Source organism: Palaemon carinicauda, chromosome 6, assembly GCF_036898095.1.
Source record: "Palaemon carinicauda isolate YSFRI2023 chromosome 6, ASM3689809v2, whole genome shotgun sequence".
NCBI classification, from domain to species: domain Eukaryota; kingdom Metazoa; phylum Arthropoda; class Malacostraca; order Decapoda; family Palaemonidae; genus Palaemon; species Palaemon carinicauda.
This window is the reverse complement of record NC_090730.1, coordinates 9,310,803-9,328,305: the sequence shown is the minus strand read 5'-3', so window position 1 is coordinate 9,328,305 and position 17,503 is coordinate 9,310,803. Positions and strand designations below refer to the sequence as shown.

Here is a 17,503-nt window from a genome sequence, read left to right as displayed (position 1 = left end):
AAAAATGAGGAATGAAAATCAAGGGTCACTTCCCCTATGTAATAGAGACCTAGTGTCTGAATAATATATATATATATATATATATATATATACTTTTTTCGAGTCATGCTCAGACTTATAACTACTCGATCTCTCCCCGTCCCTCGGGTAAGGGAGAGAGGGAATAGTCACACTCTGGTAAGAGGGGAGCGCCTGTGCATATCTATCTAAATATTAAGATGTCAGTTTTGACGGGTCGCGTACACTAATTAATCAATATTTGTAAAGAAACACGTAATTCGTATATGAGTCTTTGCGATAGATCAAATAAATATTTTCTTTATCTGACTTTACTTCAGTTATCATATCAACATTGGTCTTTCTTTATTCAAGTTTAACCTTTCTTTCCGTCTGATATATATGTGTGTGTATATATATATATATATATACATATATATATATATATATATATATACATATATATATATATATATATATATCTCACCGGTTATTTCCTCCTTTTTCCAAAAATAGTATCTTATTCTATTCATTATTCATAATTTATCCATTTTTCTTTATTTCGTATTCTTCTTTCGATTGTTCCTCCCACACTATTAGCTTTGATTACCTCTCCCCCTTCTAAATCTTAATTTTTACTTCGTGATTTCCCTTTCTTGATTTATTCATTCACACCTGTCCCCTTTCTCTTACTCAGTTTGACCTCTTTATCCTGTCCCTGGTTTATTCCGTATTTCCTTCATTCCCTCCTTTCCAAGCTTTCGTTGTTCCCTTACTCGTTTCCAATACATTATTGTTTAGTTTCGTTTTATCTGTCCAGTTTTTTGCAAGTTCCATTCTTTTGAAATTCTTGTATTCTAAATTTTCTATCCCTTTTCCTCTCTCTCTCTCTCTCTCTCTCTCTCTCTCTCTCTCTCAAATATAGTATTTTAATTTCTTCTTCATATAACTAATCTGGTCTGTTTCTTACACCTTCATTCTTCCTTGCTTATAATTCAACCGACAATCACCATGCACTCCCCCCCCTCTCTCTCTCTCTCTCTCTCTCTCTCTCTCTCTCTCAATAAATGGAATGACCTTCACTCCACAGAAAACCTTTAAATCCTTCTATAATACTTTGAATGATAGACAGGCAAACCTTAATAACAAAATAGAAATTGAAAAAGTTGCATCAAAATGTTCATTGTTTTCCTCATAAAATATTTGTTAACGATTTTAAGACTCTTTTTCTCAAGCAAAAACAATAAACAAAAGCTTTAAACTTTCAACGACAAAATAAAACACTTTGAATTATTATTATTATCATTATTATTATCGTTATTATTATCATCTTTATCATTTTTATCAATACTATTATTGCTATTATTAGTATTATCATTATCATCATCAATATTATTATTATTTTCATTATTATTATCTTTTTCATCATCAATATTATTACTATTATTATTATTATTATTATTATTATTATTATTATTATTATTATTATTACTAGCTAAGCTACACCCCTAACTTGAAAAGTAGGACGCTATAATCCCAAGGACTCCAACATGGAAAAAATAGCCCAGTGAAGAAAGGAAATTATGAAATAAGCAAGAGAACTTCAAGTACAATATCGAACGCCAAGGTGTGAATTATCTTCGAATAAATATGTCTGAAAAGCATATTCAGAGCACAACCAATTTTGAAAACGAAAGAAATGCTATACGAAATAACACCTACTTCATCATCGTATGTATCACGCAATAACTCTTCATGAGCTGCGAAATAGTCTATAAATCTTCCGGTGTATTTTATTGTCTAATTCTAGTTGAATTTTTTTATTTATTAGTTTACGATAAAATGGGTTGAGGGTCTAACATATGTCTTTCTTTTATTTTTATTATTATTATTATTATTATCATTATTATTAATTATTATTATCATTATTATTATTATTATTATTATTATTATTATTATTATTATCATTATTATTATTATCATTATTATTATTATTACTATTTATTATTATTATTATTATTATTATTATTATTATTATTATTATTATTATTATTATTATTATTATTATTATCGTTATTATTAGCTAAGCTACAACCCTAGTTGGAAAAGCAAGATGATATAAGCTCAAGGGCTCCACTAGAGAAAAATAACCCAGTGAGGAAAGAAAATAAGGAAATAAATAAACGATATGAGAAAAAATGAGGAACAAAATATTTTAAAAAACAGTAATAACATCAAAACAGATATATAATACATATATATATATATATATATATATATGTCATATATAAACTCTGTATCCTGTCAAATTAGTCCTTACAATTACAATGGTCTGATTCTTTAATATTGTATCATCTCTAAATACTTTTCCCTAATTCCTAGACTATCAATTTTAACTTTTTTACTGCATCATCTATCAAGTTTTTCCCTAAACAATTTCCATTAAATCAATCCTTCATTTTTCCACCTATTCTTAACCTCAGCAGTATTCTTTCCCCTACTACTACTACTACTACTAGTAGTAGTACTACTACTACTTTTCCTTAACTCCTAGCATATCAACAATAACCTCTTTTTATTGTATTATCTTTCAAGTTTTTTCTACACAATTTCCATAAAATGACTCCTCCATTTTTCTACCTCCTCTTAACCTCAGCAGCAATCTTTTCACTACTATTGCTTCCTTAATACGTAGCAATCTACTTTAAACCCTTTTTTATTGTATTATCTTTCAAGGTTTTTCTATAAAACTATTATTTATATAATCCTTCCTTTTTCACCCCTTTTTAAGCTCGGTAACATTCTTTTCACATATACTTTTTAACCCTGGATAGGTACGGTCCTCGGACACCCCTTTAAGGGTATACTCGGACGCGAACGACCCCGACGCCAAAAAAAATTCTTGAAAAATCAGTTTTTGCAGTAACCTCCTTTTTTCTTTTGCCAAAAAAAACTTCAATGAATGCTTAAAACAACTGTATAGATAAATACTACTCATCTGCAGAAAAACTATTTATTATAAATATTTTAAAAAATTAAGTAGAAAAAAAAAAAGACCTGACATAAAAATTCATAAAAAAAAAGTTTATACATATATACACAAATCCTTTTAGGAATTGATTCTTGAATGTTTAGGACACATCTTGATGTATTTTGGATGAAGTCAGACCCATGGAGGTGAAGATCTGAAATGAGAAAAAAAGGGTAACTTTTTTTGGCCAAAAAAATTTGTCCAAATTTCATGAATTTTTTTGGGTACCCAAATGAAATAGGAAGTGGCTAATTTTTTTAGGGAATAAACATATGTTATCCTAAAATAGAAATATGTAAAAAAATCTTCATTATTTTGTAAATTACATTTATATCAGGGGCCATATCTAAAGGTAATTTTTTGAGTACTTATAAATTCCCGTAAAAAAATACATATATTTAATATATAATATGATATTTATGCAGGTAAAAATATACCAAAATATCACAAATTTCTATAGGGAACAAGAATATATATAGATAGGGCAGCTTACGCTTCGGATATGTCCACAAAATGGCCGCCAACCACCACTGACTCAGACTCCCTAATCTGCCACTTGAAATGTAGGAAGGGTATATGTCAATTTCAAGGTGTTATTTACTAATCTAAAATTATTATTGGATATGCATAAAAATTGTATGGTGGGTTGGCTGGATAATTGTCGATTATTTTACGACTATAAAATTAAAATTCTGACCCAAAAAAATTTTTTTGAAGGGAAATAAAATCGAAAAAAAAAAATGTAAAACAATATTTTAGCTAAAAAAATTTGATGATATTCAATCAAAAAAAAAGTAAACAAAATTTTCCGACAAATAAACATCTAGAGGAATCATTACTCTGTGATAGTTCCTTAGTACATAGTAATTTTGAAAGAATTGGGAAAAAAAAACGAAAAAATGGCAATCACCGGAAAATCGAACACATACCTATATATACGCCATATCTGGCTAAAAAAAAGATAGGCATGGGTAGCCAGATCATCTAGAAACACTTTCCAACACTATAAAAATATAAGTTCTGCGACACTACTTGCCAATTCCTTACGGTAACATGACTAAGCAAAAAAATGCAAAACAAATAAAAAGGGGCACTCGAGGGAAAAATGGCTAACATTCTAATATACGGCATTCAGAAAAAAAAAATTCAGCCACGTGCTAGGCAAACCATCAAGGCACATTTTCCGACAAATAAACATCTAAATGAATAATTACTCTGTGATAGTTCCTTAGTACGTAGTAATTTTGAAAGAATGGGAAAAAACGAAAAAAATGGCAATCACAGGAAAAATCGAACACATACCTATATATACGCCATATCTGGCTAAAAAAAGAAGATAGGCATGGGTAGCCAGATCATTTAGAAACACTTTCCAACACTATAAAATTATAAGTTTTGCGACACTACTTGCCAATTCCTTACGGTAACATGACTAAGCAAAAAAATGCAAAACAAATAAAAAGGGGCACTCGTGGAAAAATGGCCATTCTAATATACGGCATTTCAGAAAAAAAAATTTCAGCCACGTGCTAGGCAAACCATCAAGGCATATTTTCCGACAAATAAACATATAAAATGAAATATTACTCTGTGATAGTTCCTTAGTAGTAGTAATTTTGAAAGAAATGGGAAAAAAACGAAAAAATGGCAATCACAGGAAAATCGAACACATTACTTATATATACGCCATATCTGGCTAAAAAAAAAATAGGCATGGGTAGCCAGATCATCTAGAACACTTTCCAACACTATAAAAATATAAGTTTTGCGACACTACTTGCCAATTCCTTACGGTAACATGACTAAGCAAAAAAATGCAAAACAAATAATAAGGGGCACTCGCGGAAAATTGCCCAACATTCTAATATACGACATCTCAGATAAAAAAAAAGACATGCACGTGTTAGCCCAACCATCAAGGCACACTTTCTAACACATAAACATGAAAAAAAAATCAATAATATACGGCAATTCCTTACTACGTAGTAAATTTTTACAAATATTGAAAAAAAACAGAAATTGGCAACCGCAGTTAAATACCCAATATACCAATAACTACGTCGTATCTGACAAAAACAAAATCACGCATGGGTAGCCAGATCATCTAGACACACTTTCCAACACTAAAAAAGCAAAAGTTTTACGACACTATTTCGCAATATCTTACGGAAAAATGACTTGGCAAAAAAATGAAAAAAAATGAAAAAGGGACACTCGCGGTAAAATGCCCGACATTCTAATATACGACATCTCAGATAAAAAAAAAGACATGCACGTGTTAGCCCAACCATCAAGGCACACTTTCTAACACATAAACATGAAAAAAAAATGAATAATATACGGCAATTCCTTACTACGTAGTAATTTTTACAAATATTGAAAAAAAACAGAAATTGGTAACCGCAGTTAAATACCCAATATACCAATAACTACGTCGTATCTGACAAAAACAAAGTCATGCATGGGTAGCCAGATCATCTAGACACACTTTCCAACACTAAACAAGCAAAAGTTTTACGACACTATTTGGCAATATCTTACGGAAAAATGACTTGGCAAAAAAATGAAAAAAAATGAAAAAGGGGCACTCGCGGTAAAATGGTCCTCGTGGTGATGAACGACATTTTAACTAAAAAAAAAAAACATGCACATGGTAGCCAAACAATCCACCAAGACTTTCCACAACTGATAACCTATACAAGTTGCACCATTCTACGACAATTTCATAATACGTAATAACTTTGATAATTATGCAAACTACCCTAGAAGGGTAAACTCGGACGCGAACGACCCCGATGCGTCTCAGAAATCGGGGAAGGAGTACAGCTACAGCAATGCACATCTGGACACTACTAGAGCGTGTAGGGGAGACACCTCCTGCAGGTCGATCACCCACAAATTCAGTCACGGGGGTGAGTCACGTGAGAAAAACCTGTTTTTTTTTGACGCTCGGGGTCGCAAACGACCCACCGTACCTATCCAGGGTTAATACTATTACTACTCTTGTTGCTACTACTACCAAACTTACAACTGCTACTACTACCAAACCAACTACTGCTTGTCGTTCAAGCAGTTTACGTTCTCCTTCACAGATACTATCTATACTATTACTACTTTTGGTACGACTACCACCTAACCAACAACTGCTTTTCGTTCAGGCAGTAAATGTTCTCCTTCGCAGATACCATTTATAATATTACTACTGATGTTACTATTACTGCTGCTACTACTACCACCTAACCCACTACTGCTTTTCGTTCATGCAATTCACATTCTCCTTCGCAGATATTAGCTATACTATTACTACTGTTACTACTACTGCTCCTATTACTACCACCCAACCAACAACTGCTTTTCGTTCAGGCAGTTCATGTTCACCTCTCTTTTCACCATCCATTTCCATTGGGCTCCCAGAGGTCATAAATTCGGTTAAGTGTTGCCTTGTGATAAAGGAGGAAGAAGACACGCATAAGCTTCTCTATTGCTAATAGAGTCCATCATTTTTACCTCCGCCAACGAAGTTGGAAGGAGGTTACGTTTTCACACCTGTTTGTCTGTTCGTCCGTTTGTATGTTTATGAACAACTTCCTGGCCACAATTTTACTCGAAGAGTAGTCAAACTTTCAGGGATAAATTGTTGTTTTGAGTCGTGGAAGTGATTCAGTTTTGAAAGCCATCGGTCAAAGGTCAAGGTCAAGAAATAATTTGCTGTAGCAGAGGTCACAATTTTACACATTGAGTAGTGAAACTTTCAGGGATTAATGGTTATGTTAAGACATGGAAATGGTTCAATTTTTGAAACTCCTAGGTCAAAGGTCAAGGTCAAGCAAAAGGTCGAGAAATAAATTGCTGTAGAAGAGGTCACAATTTTACTCATAGAGTAGTGAAACTTTCTTGGATTAATTGTCATATTGAGACGTGGAAGTACTTTTATTTTGAAAGTCCTGGGTCAAAGGTCAAGGTCGGGAAATAAGTTGCCGTGGGAGAGAAAACAATTTTACTCATAGAGTAGTTTAACTTTCAGGGATTAATGGTTATGTTGAGACGTGGAAGTTACTCAATTTTGAAAGACCTATGTCAAAGGCCAAGGTCAAGGTCGAGCAGGTCGAGAAATAACCTGCCGTGGCGGAGGTTTACACTCTCTGAGTGCTTTTCTAGTCTTGCACTGAGTTTGTTCCATTTTTTCTCTTTCTCGGTCAATTGTGTTATGTGTTTTATTTTCTGAATTCCTTACTCGTTCGTCTTGATGTTTCATCTCTCATCGTTTCTCAATAAATTTCCCCAAGTCTAGTTTCTCTTTTCTTACTTTTTGAATCGTGTTTTTCTTCCATCTTCTCTGTACTCCATCTTTCACCTTCTTTCTTTATAAACTTTCTTCTTCCACTTTTCATACGCCACTAAATTACTCTTCAGAATTGACTTAACCTTTTCATATCTTCTCCCTTTACACTTATTTTCAATTCTAATCGTCTTTTCAAGTTTATTTTTTGTCAGGCTCCGTATGATATAAATTCAATCAAGTCTCCCCAAATATATTTATTTTTCCTCTTCTTCCAATACCTGATTTTTACTGAGATACTCTTATTTTCCTCTTTTAAAACTACAATTTTCTTTTTCTTCTTATTGCAATTACATCCATTTTGGTTGTGGATTGTATTAATCTGGTCCATTCATATTTTCCAAAAATTGTTGTTGTCGTTATGTTGTTGTTTTTGAGTTTATGAGTCCTTAGGAAAAGCAAAAGGGAAGTGTGTTGGTAGAAGCTATTATTTTACGACCAATATTATAATAATAATAATAATAATAATAATAATAATAATAATAATAATAATAATAATAATAGTAATAATAATAATAATTATTATTATTATTATTATTATCATTATTATTAACATTGTCAATACTATCATAATGTCCTTTTACTGCAAGTAAACTTGAGGAGGAAACTGTGCTAGCAGCAGCAGCAGCAGCTGCAGTAGTAGTAGTAGTAGTAGTAGTAGTAGTAGTAGTAGTAGTAGTAGAAGTAGTAGTAGTAGTAGTAGTCGTTAAATTACAATAACAGCTCAGCTAGAAAAGCAGGACGTTACAATTCCAAAGTCCACAATAAGGAAAGCATACTAGTAAAGAAAAACAAATTAAACGTAAATAAAAGTAAAGGACAAAAATATGATAAATACAGGAACAATATAAGTCATATGAATAACATATAAACTATGAAAGGAGACACATCTCAACTTAATCGAAAGAAAACAATGGTAAGTTTGAACTGAAGTTATACCGATGGAAACTTAAACATTGCCACAACTTCTGTTCCCCCCCCCCCCCAACCTAAAAGTTTAATGTTTAAAGGTCGCTCATGAATGGCAGAGGCAAGTGACAGTGACAATATCTTAGAAAATGACCACATATACATATGATCAACCCTCAAACAACTACTCCACCCAAGCCAAGACCAGGGAGGGCCTGGCAATGGCTCCTGGTGACTCAGCAGGTAGACCTATAGGCTCCCCTAAACCCCACATCCCTAGCTCACAAGGATGATGAGGTTGCGGACTCAACAAGACACTATCGAGCTTGAGAGGGTCTAGAACCCCCATCCAACAGAATGCCAGGCAGGAATGTTTCCAATAGACCACAACAATCCATTTATTCCCATATTTTCACAGGAAAGGGGTTTCCTTATTGTCGAATTGTATATATTTTCAGTATAAATATTCTATATAATTCAAATCTATAACTTTATCAAATTTTGAGGCCTCGTGTTTCTACAAATTCTAAAAATTGTATGACAAATATGTGGCAATCATTGGAAACACACTAAATACATATATTCTAAACATAATCATTTTTTATCAAAGAATTGAAGCCTCATTTTACTACAAATAAATAACTCTAAAATTGTATGAAAAATATCTAGCAATCATTAGACACATACCAAATATATAATATTTTCTAAACATAACCAACTGTTTTTATATGAAGATTCATATGCTATAAAAGTTCCATGAAAATGGTGATTTATCTATAATCAAGTATCTAAAGATTAAGTTCTATTTTACAAGGAACGTTTTGCTTAAAGGATGTCATCGGCAATTGAAAAAAAAAAATTAGTTATCATAAAATTATTCATAATTCATCAAAATGCTCTATACATTTACACGTTGTTTTATATATTCTAAGAACAAGTGAACATCATGCAATCGTACAAGCATATATATATATATATATATATATATATATATATATATATATATATATATATATATATATATATCCAACCAAGAGGCAATTTATTCTGGCATGTTTTTTTTTTATCAAAACACATCACATATCTCTCTTACTATCCTTAAAATGTTTGTTTTTAAGAGAAAATAAATCTTTTGAAATCATTAAATCTAGTGATTTTATAGAAACCAAATTTTAAGAGAATGCAAAACACCATTTCTTAATACATATTTCTTTTCCTTCTAATTTGCAGGCAACTTGACGGTGAGCAACAAGAACAAGAAGACCGTAGGAGACATTTCTAGCCAACCTGAAGCTAATCTCTACCATCATGTTGAGCTCAAAGATTCTCCAAACCGTTTTTCTAATCCTCTTCTCAGGTAAGCTTTGAGAATTCTTTTCTAACTTGAAATTTACTGAATAGAAAATTAGATAAAAAGAAATACATACTACTTACTAACTCACCATGTTAAGATGAAGCATAGAACGTTAAGGAGATTAAGGCAATTCTTATTATTAATTGTTACTAGCTAGCGTTTAATCCTATTTGGAAAAGCAGGATGCTACAAACGCAATGGCAATAGCAGGGGAAATAGCCCAGTTAGGAAAGGAAATAAGGACATAAATAAACTATACTTGAGAGGCAATAAATAAAAATATATTATTATCATTATTATAGATGATGTTGCTGTTGTCATTATTATTATTATTATTATTATTATTATTATCATTATTATTATCATAAGCTACAACCCTAGTTGGAAAAGTAGGATGCTATAAGCCCATAGGCTGCAAAAGGAAAAATAACCCTATGAGGAAAGGAAATAAAGAAACAAATAAACCATAGATGAGAAATATCTCATGATCAGTGGTAACGTTAAAATGAATCTGATATAAACTATGAAGAGAGTCTTAAGTCAACCTGTTCATCACAAAAACCATGTAAGACTTATAGGGACATAACGTTACTCAGTATACTAGGGAAGGTTTATTTTGGGACTTTGATTAAGAAAGCAACTGGTAACAAAAGGACTGATAGGAAGGAACCCGTTTGTGTTAAAGTAAGGAAAAAGATAATTGGACTAAGTGCCTCTCATGAAATACTCATGAGGGACGTTTGAGAGCGAAGGAAAAGCTGTAGGCAGCATACGTGGATCTAGAAACAAGTTATGATAAAATCGATGGACAGGCAATGTGGATGGTGTTGGTAATATATGGCATAACCTATGTGTGAGAGTAAGTAGTTAGGAGAATGACTGGTTTGGTTTGAAAGTGGGTCTGAGCCAAGGATGTATTGTGTATCCAAAGCTGCTCTACATCATTATGGATGGAGTGATACAAGAGATCAGAGAAAGCACAGTAGATGTAGGTGCAAAGTAATGGGTTAAAAGGGGGTTTTCAAATAGGTTGCAGATGTAGGTGCAAAGTAATGGGTTAAAAAGGGGGTTTTCAAACAGGTTGCAGATGTAGGTGTAAAGTAATGGGTTAAAAGGAGGTTATCACATAGGTTGCAGATATAGGTGCAAAATAATGGGTAAAAAAGGGGGTTTTCAAATAGGTTGCAGATGTCGGTGCAGAGTAATGGGTTAAAAGGGGGTTTTCAAATAGGTTGCAGTTGTAGGTGGAAAGTAATGGGTTAAAAAGGGGGTTTTCAAATAGGTTGCAGATGTAGGTGCAAAGTAATGCGTAAAAAGGGGGTTTTCAAATAGGTTGCAGATGTAGGTGCAAAGTAATGGGTAAAAAAGGGGGTTTTCAAATAGGTTGCAGATGTAGGTGCAGAGTAATGGGTAAAAAGGGGGTTTTCAAATAGGTTGCAGATGTAGGTGCAAAGTAATGGGTAAAAAGGGGGTTTTCAAATAGGTTGCAGATGTCGGTGCAAAGTAATGGGTTAAAAAGGGGGTTTTCAAATAGGTTGCAGATGTCGGTGCAGAGTAATGGGTTAAAAGGGGGTTTTCAAATAGGTTGCAGATGTAGGTGCAAAGTAATGGGTTAAAAGGGGGTTTTCAAATAGGTTTCAGATGTAGGTGCAAAGTAATGGGTTAAAAGGGGGTTTTCAAATAGGTTGCAGATGTAGGTGCAGAGTAATGGGTAAAAAAGAGGTTTTCAAATAGGTTGCAGATGTAGGTGCAAAGTAATGGGTAAAAAGGAGGTTTTCAAATAGGTTACAGATATAGGTGCAAAGTAATGGGTAAAAAAGGGGGTTTTCAAATAGGTTGCAGATGTCGGTGCAGAGTAATGGGTTAAAAGGGGTTTTCAAATAGGTTGCAGATGTAGGTGCAAAGTAATGGGTAAAAAGGAGGTTTTCAAATAGGTTACAGATGTAGGTGCAAAGTAATGGGTAAAAAAGGGGGTTTTCAAATAGGTTGCAGATGTCGATGCAGAGTAATGGGTTAAAAGGGGTTATCAAATAGGTTGCAGATGTAGGTGCAAAGTAATGGGTAAAAAGGAGGTTTTCAAATAGGTTACAGATGTAGGTGCAAAGTAATGGGTAAAAAAGGGGGTTTTCAAATAGGTTGCAGATGTCGATGCAGAGTAATGGGTTAAAAGGGGTTATCAAATAGGTTGCAGATGTAGGTGCAAAGTAATGGGTAAAAAGGGGGTTTTCAAATAGGTTGCAGTGTGGGTAAAGTTTGCAGATGATACTCTGTTAAAGGAAACAGTGAGTAGAAATTGCAGAGGTGAGTAAAATCACTTGGAAGAGTTTGCAAGAGGAGACTGTTGAGTGCAAAGATGGTAAAAGGAAGGTAATAGAGAAAAATATAACCTGGGAAGAATTACCAATTAATGATATTGTAGATGGAAGTAAAATAATAGTGGGTTATTCATACATAATTTTTGGGTGCATAAATATAATGGAGAATGCCAGTATGAGAGAAGCGTTGATTCATAGAAAAGTTGAAGGACATTTATGTAAATGCAAAAATTGGATGAAGGGAAAAGTGAACCAACTTTCCATTATGGAAACCAATGTTGATGCTGATTAGTAACAAAAGGTAAAATTATACAGCTACCGAAATGAACTGTTTCCAAATTACACAAGGTTCAAGAACACCTGAATTCATAAGAAATATACGTAGAGCAATTGTTTTAAAGTTTAGTGTAGGTAATAGAATGGATCAGATTACTTTGAGGTGGTTCAGTCATGTGAAAAGAATGGAGAATTGTATTCAACTGAAGAGATTGTATAGGCTATTTCAGGAGTTCTGGGAGGTAGTTACAAACAATTGTACTTGACTGAAAAGACTGAATATTTCAGAAGTTCTTGGAAAAATAAAAAAAGGTTTTGCAGGATGCATTGAAATAATTATTTAAAAGGAACCTTCTTAATATCCAGAAAGAGCAAGGATGACAGTAGGCGTATCAAGTGACTTGTTCTGAGGAAGTTCTATTTCAAGAGTTATTCATCCTTGGTATGTCAATTCAATTATGAATGCGGCAATGAATGTTGTTTGCTTTTTCTTTATAGCCAACTCTTATTAGGGAAAATAACTTCATTGCTGAGAAAAGATGAAAATGAAAAATGTCATAATTACGATTTCTAAAAGTTTAGACAAGGCTTACAAATTTAATAATAATTATTTTAGCTCTTGATATGAATTAAAAACCTACCCCAAAAATGTGCAAATGTTGAAATAATATATAGGGATTACACTTTACCATTAGCAGCACAATGTTTTTTTTTTTTATGGAGATTTATTTTGACAGCTTTCAACGCAGTGTTTTTTGTTTAAAATCTCTCACACATTTTCCATTTTCCTAGAAATTAACCTAGCAACTCTCAACAAACATGTTTGGAATTTTAATTCAATGCCAGTGACCTCAATCCCAACAAACAAGATGATAAGTATGATTAAATATGATCTAAAAAAGGGGCATTGGCTGAATTCACAATTTCATCAAACAACACATACCAAAGAGAATTTCGAGGAACTTCCTGGAATATTTCATTATTATTTTATCAGAAAAATTGCTTTATTATGAAAACAATAGGTGTAGATACTTTAGACCAAAGGCAATACGCACGGTAGTTATTTCAGCCCAAAATAATTCATTACGACAATATATACGAAAGACTTAATTAATTTCAAGATTCCCGTATCTCAAATTACAAGTTCAATTACATTACTAACCAGATTTATTGTCACTAATTATTATTGTAACGATGGAGCTTTATGAGACAGTGAGGTAAGAAAAATCACATCTAGATAATCAATATCTAGAAATCATTTTTAATCAAACATTAATTATCAATGAAAATGTTCCAGTAAACCATAATACTTAACCGTTTTAGTTAGCCATAATATTTAACTGGGTATTGGGGATAATCAGTGATACGTATTTAAAGGTTTAAAAGCCACTCATGAATGGCAGAGGCAAGAGTCAGTGACATTGCCCTAGCTAGCAGGAAAATGCCCTAGAGACTGACCAATATGTCTATATGATAAACGCCCAAGCCCCATCTCCATCCAAGATAGGACCAGGGCGGGTCAGGCAATGGCTACCAATGACTGCAGGAAGAGCCATAGTTTCAGCGGGACTCGATCTCCCGTCCAGCAGGACGTTAGACAGTGACATTTCCAATTTCCTTTTCGTAAGGAGAGAGAGAGAGAGAGAGAGAGAGAGAGAGAGAGAGAGAGAGAGAGAGAGAGAGAGAGAGAGAGAGAGAGAGAGAATGGTTTGGAGGTAACAGAAGAAATGCTTATAACGTTTAAGGAATCTAATTAATAGTGGCATTAATGGTACTTCCATATAACCAAAGACATCTTCAAGTTCCTCATTAACTTTATTTTTTCCCACAATTAATATCGCCATCTCTCTTCCCCTCTCTTCACATTCCGAACATTATTGCTTCATAACTCGGAGCAAGGAACAATTAACAAATGAGTTTCCTGGAATTTCTTCTTTCATCCCCCCCCCCATCAAAACTTCCTCTCCTCTATTCTTTCTCCTCTCTTTACTTTAGCACTACCAGGAAAGAACATAGTTCAATCAACAGAGCTCTTGTTTTACTAAATCATTATTTTATAAATATTATATAACTAGAAAATTTATAACCAACAAAACGCTACGTTATCAATTAAAGGGTTAATGCTCGCTCATGAATAGAAGAGCTCCCCTCTCTCTCTCTCTCTCTCTCTCTCTCTCTCTCTCTCTCTCTCTCTCTCTCTCTCTCTCTCTCTCTTCCTCCTTCTCAATGCAACCTCACCATCCTTGTGAGCTAAGGATGGGGGGTTTGGGGGAGCCTATAGGTCTATCTGCTGAGTCGGCAAAAGGCAAGGACAATGCCATAGAGACTGACCATATATACATATGATCAGAGCCTAAGACCACTCTCCACCCAAGCTAGGACCAGGGAGGGCAAAGCAATGGCTGCTGATGATCAGCAGGTAGACCTATACGTTCTCCTAAACCCACATCCTTAGTTCACAAGGATGGTGAGGCTGCCAACTGTGGTGATGGTGGGAGATTTTCGTCCGATCACTCACTGCAAACCAACCTAGTATGGACGGCACTGGGTAGTACAACAATGTTGATCATGGCAATAGATAATCCCTTTCACCACGTCAATGTATATATATATATATGTGTGTATAAAAGTATCGGTGTATATATATATATATATATATATATATATATATATATATATATATATATATATATATATATATATATATATATATATATATATACTGTAAATAAATAAATATATTTACATACAAATATATACTGTACATCTATATATACAAACATATATACAAACATATATATATATATATATATATATATATATATATATATATATATATATATATATACATATGGGTATGTGTGTATGTGTGAGATAATATAGGTATTTACATACATATAATCATGTACACATACACACGTATACAGTATACACATATATATATACATATATATATATATGTATATATACATATATATATATATATATATATATATATATATATATATATATATATGCACACAGGTATACTGTGTATATAAGATCAAATACATAGCAGGTTAATACCACGAAATTTTTTTTACTCTTAGTGGATGCAATATCCATTAGTCCTTAATAGGCTGTTTCTCTCATATTACAGTTGAAACGATATTTTCTTGCAGTCAGGAGAACTTAGCAGCAATTATGTTATCAAATCGAGGATTTATGGGACTGATACGGAAAAAGCTTATATATGAATATAGGAGTAATTGAGAGAGAGAGAGAGAGAGAGAGAGAGAGAGAGAGAGAGAGAGAGAGAGAGAGAGAGAGAGAGAGAGAGAGAGAGAGAGAGAGAGAGTAAAGCATATCCTGTTTGGGAGATATTGACGGGACACTGAACACTTTTCTTAGGGAAAAACTTCTTTTAAATTGGCTTTATCATAGTTAAGTATCTTCCGTTCATAGTAGTAGTAGTAGTAGTAGTAGTAGTAGTAGTAGTAGTAGTAGTAGTAGAAGTAGAGGAATAGTTTTCTGTATGAACTGCAAATGAAAGATATAAATGAGCCTTCAAGTGTTTTAACCTAACATGCATCTATGCCTTGTCTTTGAAGGGCTTTCAGTACTGCTGAAGTTTTGAGAGAATCAAAAACTCTCTCATCTTTCTTTCCGGCTCCATAATTAATTTCGCGATTCCCATCAGTCCACTACCGACCAGGCACATATTCAATTCTCAAGTCAAAAGAGGCAATTTGTACTCGAAAGAAACAAAAATTTACAGTTCCTTTCACTAACAGTTCCAGATATCATATCTAATGCCGGTTAGTTAGCAGTAAGTCAGGTGTGCTATCAGCATAAAATTACCTATAATGCATATATTGTTAGGTTGGTTTACTCTTTTTCAAAAGATCTTAAAATTCATATTACCTTTCTTTTTTATCGTACAAGCACAAGCTGCCCTTTTTAAAGGGACAGTTCTATCTTTTTCTTCATTCGACAATCAATTTATTCTTTAATTTCTATCGGTTTTGTCTTGAGATTCAGATAATTTTTATTAAATCTTACAAAATATATTCTTGCGTAATTACTTCAGGGCCGCCTTTCACATCAAAATTTCACTAAAAATATTAATTTTGCTACGATTATAACCAATTACATTCTTATCTCTTTCCCAGCTGATATGTTAGTCGTCGATAGCAAGATTCGTGGAAAACCCAATCGAAACAAAGTTGATTCAATGGATAATGCGGGGATCTGGGGAAATGATGACGCCCTCCCTCCCAGAGGGCCTCATTTTGCCAAGAACACGCCCACTTCGGTCCTGGCAGCTGTTGGAGCCCCCGCCCTCCTCCCTTGCAAAGCTAGAAACCTAGGAGCCAAATCGGTAGGTATCAAAGTACTACAGAAATTTATAAAACCTTATGAATTCAGAAAAGTGAAAATGAGCCCACTCATCCTTTGCAAAACTAGTAATCTAGGGGCCAAGTCAGTAGGTATAGTTATCCAGAAATGTATGAAACCTTATAAATTCAGAAATGTAAAATGAGTCTCTCATCCCTTGCAAGGCTAGAAATCTAAGAGCCAGATCCGTAGGTATCATAGTTCTCCAGTAACTTATAAAACCTTATGAATTCAAAAATTTAAAAATAACTCCCCTTAATTCCCAGCAAAGCTAGAAATCTAAGAGCCAAATCGGTGGGTCCCAAAGTTCTCCAGTAACTTATAAAAACCTTATGAATTCAGAAATGTGAAAATGATCTGGTTGAACTACAGTGAAATAATAATAACGTCTCTACTTTCCCAGGTATCCTGGATACGGCACAAGGACCTACACGTCCTTACGGTTGGATCCTTTACGTTCACAAACGACGACAGATTCTCAGCCCACAGAGATCCTTCCTCGGGCGACTGGGTCCTTGTCCTCAGACACCCACAGCCAACGGACTCAGGATTCTACGAGTGTTCCATTTCGACGAAGCCAGTGACAGCTGTTAGCGTCAAACTAGAAGTTGTTGGTGAGTGTTACTTCAGAAGGGATTTTTACTTTCGTTTTTGGCTTTCTTATTCTTTAGTCTTTGACCATGAAAGATGAATATATATTTCTTTTTGTTAAAGTGAGAATTTGGTGCTAATGCCTCTGAGGTTGTAAAGAATCTTTGTGCTAGAGAATATAAAAGGAAGATAGAATAATGAAATGAGTGTAATGTTTGGAAGAATTGGGAAAGAGGATGATAGAAAAGACTAGAAATATTGATTACGTCGTGGGAAAGGAACGGGTAGAGGGCAATGCATATAAAATATAAAGA

The 17,503-nt window shown here is 33.6% G+C and overlaps 1 protein-coding gene across 1 annotated transcript in view; it reads left to right on the top strand.

Annotated features, from left to right (window-relative positions):
- The window catches only part of LOC137641957 (zwei Ig domain protein zig-8-like), a 42,007-nt gene that overhangs the window by 13,163 nt on the left and 11,341 nt on the right, over positions 1-17,503 (top strand). Inside the window, exons 2-4 of the mRNA XM_068374526.1 lie at positions 9,507-9,633; positions 16,373-16,581; positions 17,002-17,212. Of these exons, the coding sequence (XP_068230627.1) occupies positions 9,585-9,633; positions 16,373-16,581; positions 17,002-17,212 (469 nt within the window). The 5' untranslated portion in view covers positions 9,507-9,584. The remainder of the gene's footprint in view (positions 1-9,506; positions 9,634-16,372; positions 16,582-17,001; positions 17,213-17,503) is intronic.